General features: G+C 36.3%; 1 protein-coding gene across 1 annotated transcript in view; it reads right to left on the bottom strand.

Annotated features, from left to right (window-relative positions):
- LOC128733161 (STE20-like serine/threonine-protein kinase) overlaps positions 1–16,640 on the bottom strand; it is a 75,396-nt gene that overhangs the window by 35,107 nt on the left and 23,649 nt on the right. Inside the window, exons 3-4 of the mRNA XM_053826805.1 lie at positions 6,126–6,377; positions 5,833–6,032 (exon numbers count right to left, since the gene is read on the bottom strand). Coding sequence (XP_053682780.1) covers positions 5,833–6,032; positions 6,126–6,277 — 352 coding nt within the window. The 5' untranslated portion in view covers positions 6,278–6,377. The remainder of the gene's footprint in view (positions 1–5,832; positions 6,033–6,125; positions 6,378–16,640) is intronic.

Genomic DNA, 16,640 nt, shown 5'->3' with positions numbered 1-16,640 from the left:
TTGATTAGTTCTTGAGTTATGAGGAAAATTGTGTTTCATTTGTATGAGAGCCCCGCTTCTAGGGGGTCACAGTACACAATAGAAAAAATGATTTCCTCCAAAAACTCCCACTCGCCAAATGGAACATTTGGTTCCATTTGCTTGATTAGTTCTCGAGTTATGAGAAAATTTGTATATTACAGGTATACCTCCATAGTACGTACCCTCGTTAGTACGTACCCTCGTTAGTACGTACCCTCGATAATACGTACCCTCCATAATACGTACATTTTGCCTCGATAGTACGTACATTTTCCAGCAATGTTTTTTTTTATTTTCTATATAAAGCAGACACTTTTTTATGAATATATATGAGTCAATACAAGCAAAAACGCATTCAATAACTCTAAATTTTTGAATACCGTCATCCGGGGCGAGATTGTGCCAAAAAAGTATATATTTTTGTTCTTTAGCTCAGTATACACACAATTTAGGAACTAAGTTGATTTCGAAGCTGTCAATATATACTAAACTGTTCAATTAACAACTACCGTAGAGATGGTCTAGTTACAATGAAACCTAATTTTACTGGAAGTGCATCAACTTTGGCACAATCTCACCCCTTCTAGGGGGTGACATTGTGCCAAAAACATAAAGTTAGGCTAAAAACCTAAACAGTGAACATTAGCATGTTTATAAACAATACACATGAAGATCAGTATAAAGTAGTTCACATGGGGTCGTCCATGAACTAAGTGGACTATTAGGGGCAGGGGGCCGACCAAAAACAACGCATCATACAAAAAATATGAACGAAAATAACCCGGAGTGGTCTGAAATAACTAAAAATGAGTTCGTAGTCAATGGAGAGCCTTTATATAGCCAGTAGCGTTTCTAGGGTTAACAAGGGGGAGATATATGAAGGAGTGTATCCTAAGGAAGCATACCTATTTGATTATTTAACAAAAGTAACCATTACTTCCTTCAAGAACCCGCGGCCGCAGAACTTGTGGCCTATCCTACCCCCCTTCCCCCTCCTTAAAACTTGCAGTTTATACACGGTATAATATATTCGTCTTATATTAGAGTGTTTATTCAAAGTATCTGAAATTTCCAGAGAAAAAGTAAAAATTAGTTTAAATTATTCAGCAGACATATGATGCAGTTTGCTCCAAAATGGATGATGCAATCTAATCTGTCAAAATATTGTGCTCAATAGTAAAGAATGTGAGTATGCTGGTGTATACTGACGTATTTTTGTTGTGTATGTGAAATCCACAAATTGGATCGATCATTATGGCTTGGCACAATCTCACTCCCGTGAAGCTCGAAAAGTACAAAGTTTCGAAAAATATTATTTTCGTAATCAAAACTTATCCAACGCATAATAACCTTTCAAAACATTGTAAATGATTAGTTTATATACCTTCAAGATAGCAAGTTGATGCGATTTCTTGTTTGGGTTGGTTTATGCGGGACATTTTTTTCAAGCGTTATTTCCACGTATTTTTGATCGCGAATTTTGAAACCCTGTTTAGGCTAAATAGTTTGCTAATATTATCTGTTTTCCATTCTAAGTTATGAATAAATATGTTATGTTCATCATCATTTTGAATTTAAGTCACCAGTTTCTACAGATATAATAAATTTTCACAAATAAACATTTTTGGTTTTTGGCACAATCTCACCCCCGTGGCCCAATGTCACCCCGGATGGCGGTAATATCAGTTATTTCTGTTATGTAAAAACCATTATTTTAAAATTAAAAACAATTCCCAAATAGTAAATTAATCAAATATACGTTCTAAATAACAGTTATCTTAGCATTCTGATTTTGCAGATTTTGGCTCAGAAAATTAACCATTTCTGCGATTCACAATCTTTCCAACTGCGATGGGGGGAACAGCAGGCAATGTTATATTCGTTTGTTTGCAGATACTGCCCAAGCAACAATATGAGTTTTATTGTACTCTTATGGCGATTTTCATGACCAATTTTGGTCCCATAAAGCATAGTCTTGGGCTTAAACATCTTTAAGACTTGACCTTTCTTTATCGGCAGACTTCGCAGCCGGCTGTTACGGGGTTAGTGCAACAATCCTACTGACTCTATCTAGCAGCACCGCCTAACCGAGACTCGAACATTTCAGCTTATATTGGCAACTATGTACCAAACCTTTACCTAGATTTGTTCGATTAAAATATGTAAATTTTCAATTTGAGAGAGAATTTTGCCAAAAACTAAATGTTTTTGGATTCCTATTGCTTTACTTTTCAACTATTTTTTAACATTTGTAGTGTTTTTTCTAAAATAATTTAGATAATTGTTTATTTTATAATTAGCTTAGCTTAAGTAGAATGCCCGTAGTTGCACTCCGTAATTAGTCGAACCAGTAAGATTGCACAAAGAACCAATTGAATTAGGAGTCCAATTAGCTTGGGAGTAGCATCACATACTCGTGCAATTTTTACTGATTCAATACTTTGAAAATTGACCAATAACGACGCTGGCCACGACCAAAAGGCTGTACTACATGGGAAAAGGAAAAAATATTAGTCCGATACTTGTTGCTAGGGACCGCAGGTACCACTGCATCTCCACAAGTATCACCGGATAGGATTTATGTTAGTAAGGTACAGATCAGGGTTCATCTTGGTAGATATGATCCAACGAAACAACTTTTATCTCAACTTTTCGCGATCACCATTGTAAACAAATAGTCTTCTAGAAAACGTGTGCGACGTATTTGGGCCTGAATTCGTTTCGACTATACGAATATTATACCTTGGATATTTATTTCCGTAAGCAAAACATACACTAGTCCCGCGCGAATCCACTGTGTGGGCGAATAATATTGCATCCGTCTTGTTAGATAAGGATGAGGTTTCTCGCAAAATCAAGATAAAGATATCAAGGTGATCATCAAAATCACGCGTTCTAATTCGTTTACAAACCGTTACATATAAAAAATTGCTGCTCTGCGACTTCGACCCTTCACCTGAGTCAAATATTATTGTAAATTACAATGCAAACTACTATTCCAAAGTCCAAACTACTGGATCGAATTTAAAACTGGGTAATTGTCACAGCTCCGAAAAAATTTTATTGTCAAAGATTTTGCAACGAACGAGATACGAAAGCAAGCGATGCTGATCCCTTGCAATAAAATATTCCGAATTTGAACACCTCAGCACTATTAACGAAAACTGAGAATAAAAATTTGCTTCAATAATCATTAGAATTAAGTTAGGAACATTGACCACTGCGAAACCATTTCGAATTGTTGGCAATTTTCATAAAGACGTAGATAATCACACATTGCTAACTGGTCACAATAGCTGACAGCGAAAACCAGGAACAGTGAAATCAATAAACCATTTCTTGAAGTAATTGGTCCCTAAGTTGATAAGCATTTCCTCTTACAGACGCAAATATGTAGAGATATAGCGCCCTACACGCTCACAAGATGATTATTTATTTTATTATATTTTAAAATTTGGAAATTTTAGACAATATTCAACATAATAAAAATAATACTTTATATTAAAAATTGTGATTCGATATTGCGTACGTTTCGATAGTACGTACGCTAAACGATGCGCGGGTGTACGTCCTATCGAGGTATACCTGTAGTTGTATGAGAGCCCCCCCCCTCCTAAAGAGGGCAGGGATCAATTCACCATAGATAAAATCCTTGCCTTCTGAAACCCCCACATGCCAGATTTGGTTCCATTTGCTTGATTAATACTAGAGTTATAAGGAAATTTGTTTTTCATTTGTATGGGAACTCCCCCTTTTAGAAGGGGAAGGGGTCCTAGTATACCATAGAAAAAAGTCCTGCCTTCTGAAACCCCCTTATGCCAAATTTGGTTCCATTTGCTTGATTAGTTCTCGAGTTTTGAGGAAATTTGTGTTTTATTTGTATAGGAGCCCCCCGTCTTACGCACTCCTTAAAATTGCTGTCTTATTCCATCCATAAAATTGCTGGTCATTTTATCTATCCAACGACATATAAGTTGTTTAATTTCGTTTAGTAGTTTAGTAGTTATTAGCATTTCAAATCTTTCATTCAAACGTTACACTTCTACAAAAATGTAAACTATCCGTTTTGTAAGAACTATTAGTGTTGCGTCCCGTTCACTAAATATTGAGTTACACTTCTATTTTCGTTTTCACAAAGTGCTACCCAGTCCCAGTATAGACCCAGTATAGTAAGACGTAGTCCTATGTCAAAAAGAAATTACATTCTGCTTAGCAACGCGAATAATGGAGCGTCTACCCTATATCTATGCAAAGAGATACGATTTATGCAAAAATTTCATTTTTGACAAAAATGGTCAATATGCCACTATAATCAGAACGGCTCACTTAAAGCATACAAAATGTGAGGATAATTCTTTAAGAGAGATAACATTGTGTTAATGTCAATCAACATGTTATGTAAACATTTTCAGTTTTCCAGAAAAAAAAACAAATGCATTTTTGGTCTACACAACAAGAAAACATGAAAAAACAAATATTTTTAATGTTATTGCAATCATTGAAAACTTTGAGCTCTAACCCCGTATAAAAGATCAAAAAAGCTTTTATTTGATACCAAAATAATTAAAATCAATTTATTGTTTTAAAAGTTACGAATTATCAAAGAAGGAACCACCCTTATTGGGACCACTCATATTCAGAAAGGGGCTGCGTAAGCACCAAATAGAAAAATACGAGTGTAGTATTTTCTAGAAGGATATACGTGGCACAAAACTCAACCAAAATCGAAGAACTTTTTTAAAAACCATGTATCAAGATTTAAAAGAGCACCGATTTTGTTCAATTTTTGTGAATTTATTCTTTTTTAGAATATTTTAGACCCATACTTTTCCTTTGGTGTTTGGGGTGCCCTTTCTGAGTTAGAGCGGCCCAACAAATCATCGTTTTGCCAATCTTGCCTTTCCTTTAAAAAAAATCAACTTTTGATCGATTACACCGATTTTCATAATTTTGATACGATACGAAAGTCGTAAATCGTGATATTTAATAATTTATTAATCGCGAAGTAGAAGTGATACAAAGCAACTAATATAGTGTTAACGACCAGTCGATTTCTATCCCCAAATAATAAGTAAGATGGAATTACAAAGATTCCTTTCACCACTAGGTGAATCAAACCAGGTGTTTTATGAAATTGCTGTTCTTTCATATCGAAACAGTTTTTTAAATAAAATTTCAAATAATTTTGGACCAGTAAGATCGATTCTTATAAAATTTATCAGATATATTCGTAGCGTTAAGATCTGTCGTTTAATACTAACATTATTGAGATAGGTAGCATAAATTATCGAAGAGACCCTTATTTTTTTATCTTTTGTGTCCTGAAAGCTTAGATTTTTTGTAGTTAACGGGAAACTAGCAGTTCGGAAGCAGTTTTCCGGCTCGAAAGCGGGATTCTGTTTATAAAAATTAAAATACTGCGTTCTTCTTGCCAATCTGAACACAGCGAATATATTTTCAGAAACAGAATTTTTGTTTTAAACAAATAAACTGCTTTTGAAATTGGCAGAATCGATGACGACTAATTTCACCTTAACATATCAAAACCTCAGAAATGTTTATTTTTATTTTTGAGATACAATTTTTCAATGAATTCGCTTGGTGTGAATTTCCATTCGATTTTTGAGAACATGCTAACCCAAAAAGGGGGACCCTAACCGTCAAATAAAAAAAACGGGTGTATGACGCATATATGCGTATGTTTCTAATGACAATTATGTGCAATCGTCAAAAGATGGCCCAACCATGACGACACTTCCCTTCTACTATTTGTTTGCCTCACAGGTGAGTAAATGTGTAACTTTAACTTACCTTCATAGATGTGTATTATATTTGGGTGCTGTACGGAACTCATAATTTGCACTTCTCTTCGAATTCTAATTAGATCAGCCTCCGTTTCAATTTTACTTTTTTTAATTGTTTTAATTGCTACCTCTTGACCGCTTTCCTTGTTGATACCTAATTGCACTTTTCCGTAAGTTCCTTGACCAAGTTTTTTGATAATATCAAATCTAAGAAAAGATATAAGCAAAATGTGATTAAGTTGAAAATTTGGTAATAATTGTTCCGAAACAGATACGTTGGCAGAAGATAGTGACAATTACCGTTGTCGCAGTTTTTTCCTGTGATTATTCATTTTAACTGTACCAGTATTTTCAATTCCGCTCATTATGTTTTCGATGGTGGCTTTCTGTGGTGTAAATTGCTGAGAAGGAGACATAGTCTCCTCGTTATTAGTTGCATCTCCTATCACCATTTTTGAAGTGATTTTTGATTATTATCTTCTCTTAGATGCAAGTATGGAAGAATTGCTTTTACTTTTTTCGTTCGACTATTCAATATAATTGAAGCCGGCTCTGCAAGCAGAATAGATGATACAATATATAATTAGTCATAAACTAAAGATGAACTATGCCGAAAATAAAATACCAAAAACGGCTATACGAATTCTTGTGTAACTTTTCAAAAACAAATGTAAGCAAACCAAGAGAGAATTATTCTTTGCTGGACTAGTACAAGAAAACAAACTCTCATTTGGATTGTTTAGGTTTTTTAATTAGGAAATTTTGAAAAGTTATCAGACACATTCCAGCGTTACGGGACACCATGCCCACCACGCAAGTCAGGTACTTTTGAACCAAATCCCTGGCATACAAATGGAACATAAGGTATCCTTTAGTCACCAATTTTACAAGCTATTTGTTAAAAATTTTGTGAAACAAGAGCCAATTTACACCGTAAAAATAGTTACTAATTGTGTCTCGTAACGCTGGAATGTGTCATCAGTAGCTGAAGAATTAATGAAAAACCCGATTTGGTGAAAGGAACCTTTGTTATACCATTTTATTTGTCAATTGAGATAGAATTCGACATGCCTTCAAACATAATTTAACTGTTTAAAAGTGATAATATACATGTGTATTTACCACACGAAATAAATTATGCAGAATATTTCATAACTTCATATCATATAATTTCATATCATATAAAATTTCATATAATTTCATTTCATATTTCATTTCATTTCATTGCATAATGCAGAATATTTCAAAGCAATTATAAAAATCCCGTACAAAGTTCTTGATATTTAACGGGTAACAACCATGGAAAGGCGAAAAAATCAATCAACTTTTTTTGTTCGAACCCATGTTCTCTGACTCTAAAGGTCCAATTTGGCTAAAAAAATTTCATTATTTAAAAAATGAGTTATCTAAATTGATACGTAGCCGTTTTTTTGATAACTTGATTTCTCAGTTTTTTATGAGGTCTCAATTAGAGAATTTTGATTAAAAACGCCTTTATTTAAAAAAATTGCCATTTTAATAATTTTTCAAAAATTTCCAAACCCCGCTACGTATTGGTACCTGGTACCTGGTATTGATATAGGTATTGACTTTAAGTTTCAAAATCATCACTGAGATCCGTTCTTCAATACTCAGTTGGTACCCGGCACGTACCGCCAACAATTAACAATTTCTAGAGAGCATCCATGCGCCCAATTATCTAAAGCATAATAATCACTATTTTTGCCTGCCCAGTTAGTTTCGGGGTATGATGCTGGTTTAACAAGCTAGTCGTCGTATGTTCGAATCTCGGCAAGGCGGTGCTGCTAGATAGAGTCAGTAGGATTGTTGCACTAGCCCCGTATCTATCCTGTACTCTAACAGACTGCGAAGTTTGTCGATAAAGAAGGGGCAGGTCTTGGAAAGACCTTTAAGCCGAAGGCATTTTTTTTCAAAAAATATATCGTGAAAGCACATAATTCAGATCATCCAAGGCATGATTCATCTTTGAGTCCTCACTGGAAATAAAGCTTTGACATTTATTTACATGGTATGTGTCTTTAGCAAGCGTTTTCAATTATGTTTCATGGAAAAATATTACACTGCCTAAATTATTTCCGAAAGTTACAAAAAATGCATCAAGGTATGATGTACCAGTGCACCTAATTCCGATCATCAATTTTAAGGGGTGATTCTAATTCCGATCACGTCATGATGAAAGTATAAAACTATTGTCAACTTGTACCAAATGGATCTGAAATGTTTTGCATTTATGTAGTCTGACGACAATCTCCCTACCAGTCATCTTCTGCTTGCGTTAGTGATCATTATTATCATTAGACTAACATTCATAAAATTTGTGTACTCGAGAGCTCGACAAGCGGTTTATGAAACATTCCCCTTCTTTTATTTTCGTTCAACTGTTACAATTCCAATAAAATTGGGCCCCATTTGATGTTTTCATAAAGTTTTGGTCATACATAATAGCAAAAATCAAATCAGAAAAGTTGTGTTCCAGACGTAGGCGTAGAACTACGTTAGGCTGATTTTCGCGAAGAAACCTCAAATATTATAGAAAACGTTTTACACCATATATATATATATATATATATTCCATTTTGCGGAACACCAATTCTCAGTTGACCATAACGTGGAATATAGAGTTTCGCAGAATACCGTTTCTTGAAAAACCTTACGCGGTATGTATCATTTCACGGAAAATCTTTATCCCCCTACCACAGGGGTGAGGGGTCCCAAACCATCATTAAAAAAATTCCTACCTCCAAAACCCCCTATATGCAAAATTTGGTTCCATTTGCTTGATTACTTCTCGAGTTATGAGGAAATTTGTATTTCATTTGTATGGGAGCCCCCCCCCCCTAAAAAGGGAGAGGGGTCCTAATTCATCATAGAAAAAATTCATGACGTCCAAAAATACCCACATGCCAAATATGGTTCCATTTAATTGATTAGTTCTCGAGTTATGAGGAAATTTGCATTTCATTTGTATAGGAGCCCTCCCCCTCCTAAAGTGGGGAGAAGTTTCAATTCACCATAGAAAATATTCTTGTCTCCAAAACCCACATGTCAAATTTTGTTTGTTTGTTGTTAAAATTTGCTTGATTAGTTCTCGAGTTATGAGGAAATTTGTATTTCATTTGTATGGAAGCCCCCCCGCCTCTTAAAAGGGAGAGGGGTCTCAATTCACCATAGAAAAAAATGCCTACAAAAACATCCACATGCTAAATTTGGTTCCATTTGCTTGATTAGTTCTCGAGTTATAAGGAAATGCGTATTTCATATGTATGGTAGCCCCCCCCCCCCCCTCCTAAAAAGGTCAGGGGTCTCAATTCATCATAGAGAAAATTCATGCCTCCAAAAACACCCACATGCCAAATATAGTTCCATTTCATTAATTAGTTTTCGAGTTATGAGGAAATTTGTATTTCATTTGTATAGGAGCCCCCCCCCCCCCTCCGAAAGTGGAGAGGGGTCTCAATTCACCATAGAAAAAATTCTTGTCTCCAAAAACACCCACATGTAAAATATTGTTCCATCTGCTTGATTAGTTCTCGAGTTATGCAGAAATTTGAGTTTCATTTGTATGGGAGCCCCCCCTCTTAGTGGGAGAGGGGTCTCTAACCATCATAAGAACCTTCCCTGGCCCCAAATCACTCTCTATAAGGAACATACGGGTAGACAGAGAGACAGACAGACAGAAATCCATTTTTATAGGTATAGATATATGTAGCGTAAGTGATGAAAAACAAACAACATAATAATAGTACTATCTTGCTTAAAAAATTGAATCGTATTTTTGGTAGGTGAGCTATTTTGTGATGTGATTTTGTGAAAACCGAATATTTTTGCCAGTGCCAAAATCGGAGTATTTCAGTATAAAAATCACGCATCCAGCTATTAACAAAGTTCTTGGAGAAAACTTAAGTCCTCAAAATAATATGTTGTTATAATAAGAGAACGGGCATTAATAAGAGTCTATAACTGCACTGTCGCTGTCGCATGTTTGCAGCATTAGAAAAGCAAGAAGTCTGAGCTTCGCAGTTGGCCTCGAGGTACGGCACTGGTCTAATAAGCTAGACGTTACATGTTCGAATCTCGACTGAAAGACACTGTAAAGTCAAAGGATTTGTAGCACTAGTCCTACAATTGTACCGTACTCTTACAGCTGGCTGCGAGGTCTGTCGTATAAATCCGTATTCCAAATCGAAATGTAGCACCTAGGCTTTACTATGCTTTTTTTTTTGCTATTTTTGCTTACTACAAAAAAAAACACGCAAGTTTTTTTTGCTTCTTTGTTTTGAGCAGCCACAAGCTTGGTGTGTATAATGGTCACCCGTGCCTGGGAAGCAAAACTATCATTAGGAAAATATATAGAAAATTTTTAACTTGAAAGTTTTTGTCAATTTTCACTATCTACCGATTGCAAAACAATCTTTTCAAGAAAGCCATACAATTGTTGCATGCTTTATGATCAAAATCCGTTTTCAATTGGAAGAGCTATTAGCATTCAAAATCTTTCATTCTTTCGTGACGCTGTCATGACCCCAAATTTTGGATTGACATCCTGCCGTAAGACGTATTTCTACGTCAAAAGATTTCAATAATCCTACCATGTTATCATGTTGCGAATAATCCTAAAATCCAAATAGCGACTTCGTTAGCATGCATTTTGTGAGTTTATAACTTTGATATAGTGATCGGAATTAAAAGCAGAAAACAAAGTTATGTTCATAATTCCGATCAATCACTTTAATGGCATAAATTCCGCAAATTCAGCATATTTTCAGCCAAATTTGATATAGAACGGTTATATATGCTTGTATCTACTTGTTATCATAGAATACCGAAGAAGTTAATATGTTTCCACGCTGCTATGATCTTAGCAAAATTGATCGTGCGCTTAACACTTCGGCTAAGAAAATACATTTTGATGGCGTATTTTGCTACTGCCTGTCGAAATTAATTTATTTTGAAGTGCATGGTATCACAAAGGCAGTCATTTTTAAACATCTGACGCATAAACACATAGCACAATAACTGAGCATACTCATTTACTACAGATTTTGGCTCAATTTTCTAAAAATTGACTATTTAGCTTCAATTACGTATTTATGACTATTTAGGTTAAGTGATCGGAATTAGGAGCTGATCGCAATTATGTGCGGTCACGGTATTTCCAGAAGGTGGAACCGAGCTTGTCGGAGATAAATGCTCAGCAAGTTATCGATCGAGATTATTATAGCAAAGCAAAGCCTAGATGCTACATTCCGTTATCGAAACTTGACCTTCTGTTTTTATACGACATATTTCCCAACCAGCTGTTAGAGTACAGGACAATTGCAGGGCCAGTTGCTACGATCCTATTGACTTTAACAACCTCTCCCAGCCGAGATTCGAACATACGGCGACTGGCTTATTAGGCCAGCGTTATACCTCGAAGCCAACTTGGAGGCTCGAGATTATAGACACTATAAAAAAACCATGGGTTGACAGAAGCAGTAAGACGAAAATGGAAGGAGAGACGTATACTGCTGTTTTATCGACACGGAATAATATTAATTTATTTTGACGTACATTATTCCAAATTTGCTCATGATTAAAATGAGCGACTGAAATCAGTTTATATTAATGACGTTGCAATATGATACGCGAAAAATCTAATATCTGTATACATAATCCTCTATCCACCTCTTGAATCCACCAAATCAAAGGGAAAAATCTGGACTTATATATAAATAAATAATAAAAACATTTCACTTCAATTACGTAGTCGTGCTAACGTAAGAACTAGTAGGAATCTTAAATAACTTTGGACACTTTACTTTTTGTTCTTACAATAAGTATAAAATTACCTTCGTGCCGACCGGTTTCGGGTAAGTAGTTACCCATCTATGGGGCCGAGTCTAACTAGATGGGTAACTACTTACCCAAAACCGGTCGGCGCGAAAGGAATTTTAAACTTTTTTTTCTGTATGCCAGAAGGGCACTGGGTTAAAAGGCCACTGCGACAGTCTTAATGATCGTCTTTTGTTGCAGGCCCCGATTGCTGTACACAGTTTACGTACCGTTAATACCCATTGATGGAGTTGAGCGAGACAGTTGTAATCCTGTGGCCCAATTCGGTACTACATGGTTTATAAAGCCAATGACCGTTTTGGGATTTCGGTTCCATACCTGATATGGAGTAAGAAGGAAAGTTCCTAAGAAGTTGTGCCTTGATAATGTGATAATATGCCAGATGCGCTGAACTTTCAGGTTCAGAGTTACAAAAGCGGCAGGTGTCGGATGAAACCTTGCCGATATTCTTTAAATGATAAAGAGCGGGGCTGTGTAGGAGTCCCGTGATTGTGCGTAGTTCACGTAGCGTAGCGTAGCGTTCACGTGCGTAGTTTTTTAGCTACTGCAGGGTTTGGGTAGATAAACTGTTTGGCTTGTCTACAACCCTGTGTTTGATTCCAACGGGATACTATCTCTAGCTTTTCCCATGTCATCAGTTCGCCTTTCACGGCGAATGTAGAGGTGCCCAGAAACGGTTCAGGACCAATAAATTTCTGAGCTGATTCTTGTCTTACTAGGTTGTCAGTAAATTTATTGCCCTTGATTCCGCAATGACCGGGCACCCAAAGTAATAAAACTTTGTTTTGGCGGGAGAGCACCCTCAATGCTGTGCTGCACTCCCAAACTTAGTGATGTCCGTTAATCGTTCGATTAATTCAGCTAATCGAATAGCTAAAAAAATATTCGAATAATTTTCAATCAAATACCGCCAGCACGAGTAGTTGAATTAATCGAATAGTTCAATGAGTACGAATAATCCCCGAATAATGCTCGTTAATCGTTCATAATCGTTCGATTAATCGAATCAATCAAAGAAACATTCGAATATTTTTAATCGAACAACACTGGCACGAATAGTTGAATTAATCGATTAGTGCAGACAACGCTCACCGATTAATCGGTAATCGAATAATTGAAAAATTCGGACATCACTACCCAAACTAATTGGGACACGCATTTGGCGGACTTGAGTGCCAGTAGTACTGCTTTTATACTTATTGTAAGAGCAAAAAGTAAAGTGTCCAAAGTTATTTAAGAAAAAAACATTATTTAAGAAAATACTTTTTAGTAATTGTGGCACTGCACCTATGATACATGTACTAAGACGAAAGGAAGCTTGAAAAATATGCTTTGAAGGTGAAAAACGTCTCTTGAGCATAACATAAGTGCAAGTACACACATATATTTTATGCTGCACATTGTTTTTGCCTATCAGCAACACGTAAAGCAAAAGATAGTTTTTACGAATCTGACGTAAAATGGCTTAACAGTTTAATTTTGCGTTACATGAATTTTCATAGACAAGCCAAATATGACAAATAGATGATAAATAATTTTACAATTTATTTATGCATGTAAATTTTTGGTTATAATACTTTGAATATTTTCGTGAGTATTGTCCCAAAAACTGCATAAAAAACCCGATTTAATCCACCTTGTGGTGAAAGGAACCTTTGTTATACGGTCTTACTTGCTATTTGAGATAGAAATCAACACGTTTTCGGAACATAATTCATCTATTGGTTAACGTTGCGTAATGTGTTGGTTTACATAAAAATTTTGAAAATTGAGTTTACAAAATTTGAACAAAATTGGAACACTTTTAAATTTTGATAGATTCTTTTTTCATGAAATTGCTGAGTAAGAATAAGTAAGTTGTTATTAATCTTAGTAAGTGCAAATAAAAGTAAGTTGTAAGAGGAAATGTTATTCTTTAACATATACATTGCCTAGTAAAGGTCTAGTTTGTAGGTTTTTGAACTATGCATAATTTCCTGTAATGCCATTCTATTTGATTCACATCAATAGAGTTTTCTTGAATAATTTTCATCAATTTTTATTAACCTTTGGTTACTCACGCTGTCACGTTCACGCTCACTCCCTTGGCCTCGAGGTAAGACGCTGGTCTAATAAGCCAGTCATCGTATGTTCGAATCTCGGCTGGGAGAGGCTGTTAGAGCCAATAGGATCGTAGCACTGACCCAGCACTGTCCTGTATTCTAACAGCTGGTTGCGAAGTCTGTCGTATAACAACAGAAGGTCAAATTTCGATAATGGAATTAGCACCCAGGCTTTGCGTTTTACTCACGCTGTTGTATTTTGTACAACACGTGTAGGTTATTGTTATAAAGTTACAAATCGTTGTTTAACTAACGTATATTCTTCAATAAACTTATTCTGAGCAAAATATCATAATTATTCAATGCATTAATAATTTAAATTGTTGGGAAAATAGATCGGCATAAACCGCCATCACAGAATCGAAGCAAGCATGCGAGGTGTACCGCAATTGACCCCAACTGGAATTTTCTCTCGTTTATTCATACGGAAAAATGGTGTCTGTATGCAGCAAAACTAGCCAATGTAAAATGTTTAAAATGTATCCGTCTGCTGGTAATCGAGTAATTCGTAGTCAAAATTAAGGTATTTTTTATAATCAAAGTTCTACAGTTCCTAAACAAGCAAACATAGAGGTATACTATATTCAGCAAAGTTGTGTATTTTTATTATTTGTACAACTTTGTAATACAGGAAAAAGTCATACAACAATTACAAAAAGCGCACAAATATAAAAACTGATTTTACAAATTCATATACAATAAATAAGATTTTTCTATCTTAGCTGCAGCGATAGAAGGCTACGGTCTTCAGTAAAATTTCTTGTAATAATATGCTCTATAACTTTGCAGAATACATCAATGTGTTATATTGACACTGAAGAAAAATAATTTTTTTATTTCACTTTTAGGGGGATTAATCAAAATTTAGATTCCACCAGACGATAGAGCTTTTAATTTCAAGAAACTCTTCTAAAGGTTCGATAAACCTAAAACCAAGTTTTCCCAGCCAAAACTCTAGTGTGCACGTTTTCTTTAGTTTGGGGTTATAGAGCGCGCGAGTAACTGTGTTACAAAAGTTGGCGCGAGTGTTCGAGGGTTAATATCTTTTGACCGGTACAACCAATTCTTATGAAATTTTGCATATATATTCGTAGTGTCAAAACCTCTCGTTTGATATTAAAATAATTGAAATTAGGTAAATTATCTTGGTTAAAATCATTATAAATTATTGTTAATTTTGCTGTGATGTATACGGTTGCTCATAACTTTCAAATTAAACGTCCAATCAAAAAATCATTCAATAGTGATCTGTTAGGATATATTATCTTTCAAATGAGACTAATAGCGCATAAATCGGTTTAGCCATCTCTGAGAAACAGGCGATAATTATTACTCTGTCAAAACAGGTTTTTTAAGCATAACTTTTAAACTACTTGTTTGTTTTCAATTAAAAATTCCTGAATAGTTTAGCTTTAATAAGGGCTTTCATTTGATACTAAGATCGTTGAAATCGGTCATGTAGTTCTGGAGAAACCCGTGTCACGTATTTTTCACATTTTTGCTTATAACTTTTAAACGAAAAGTCGTGTCACGAAACAACTCAATAGTGATCTACTAGATAATAATACCTTTCAAACAAAAGTAATAGCGAACGATTCGGCTCAGCCATCTCTGAGAAACAGGCGATAGAAAAAATCATTACATACATACACACACACACACACACACACACACACACACACACACACACACACACACACACACACACACACACACACACACACACACACACACACACACACACACACACACACACACACACACACACACACACACACACACACACACACACACACACACACACACACACACACACACACACACACACACACACACACACACACACACACACACACACACACACACACACACACACACACACACACACACACACACACACACACACACACACACACACACACACACACACACACACACACACACACACACACACACACACACACACACACACACACACACACACACACACACACACACACACACACACACACACACACACACACACACACACACACACACACACACACACACACACACACACACACACACACACACACACACACACACACACCCACACACACACACACACACACACACACACACACACACACACACACACACACGGATGGTAAATGGTTGAATAATGCGCTCCAGAACTATCACGAAGTTCCACAGCCTCTTATTTAGCAACTCCTATCTCTACCTCCTCGTGGTACCATCCGGGATACGCTCCTTAGTGGAAATCGGACAACCGGTGGAAACTAGGGTCGTATGCGGACAGAGAAGGGGGCACTCATGCGAAGGCTGAGTGTAAACTCTCCGCCTGCAAATGACGGATCTCGGTAGAAGCATGTTCGATGAACCTGAAAATACCGAGAACCTGAGCAGAGGGTCCAAAGCCCCCAAAGGAGGATGGTTTTAATAGCTATTATCTATGGCTAAAAGTAAAAACATGAATGGATAAACCCCTAATCCAAGGTGTCATGCGACCCGTGCCGAGGGATGAATGGTGGGGGGGGTTCTATAAATACTCAGCCTCAAACGGAGCCTGTGGAGTACCAGAGCGCCCTCCACAGTAATCAGCCCTTACCGCATCATGAGGGGCTCTGATGTGGCGGACTTTTCTTTCCCCTCAACTCGTGGGATTCTTATGGAAGACAAAATCAAAAATATAACAAGTGTGGATACGGTGGAAAACCCGTTCGCTAGAGGAGGCATCCAGCGTTCTCCACCAAGGGTGGAGAAGGATGCAACTAGGAGCGCTAGTGTGGGTGGCAAAGGCAGCGGTATGCCTACCACGCCGGACACAGCGATGAACGGCCCAGCGCTTATCAGG

The sequence above is a fragment of the Sabethes cyaneus genome, chromosome 1, assembly GCF_943734655.1.
Source record: "Sabethes cyaneus chromosome 1, idSabCyanKW18_F2, whole genome shotgun sequence".
Taxonomy (NCBI): domain Eukaryota; kingdom Metazoa; phylum Arthropoda; class Insecta; order Diptera; family Culicidae; genus Sabethes; species Sabethes cyaneus.
The sequence above is the reverse complement of the archived record's forward strand: the minus strand, read 5'-3'. Positions and strand labels throughout refer to the sequence as shown.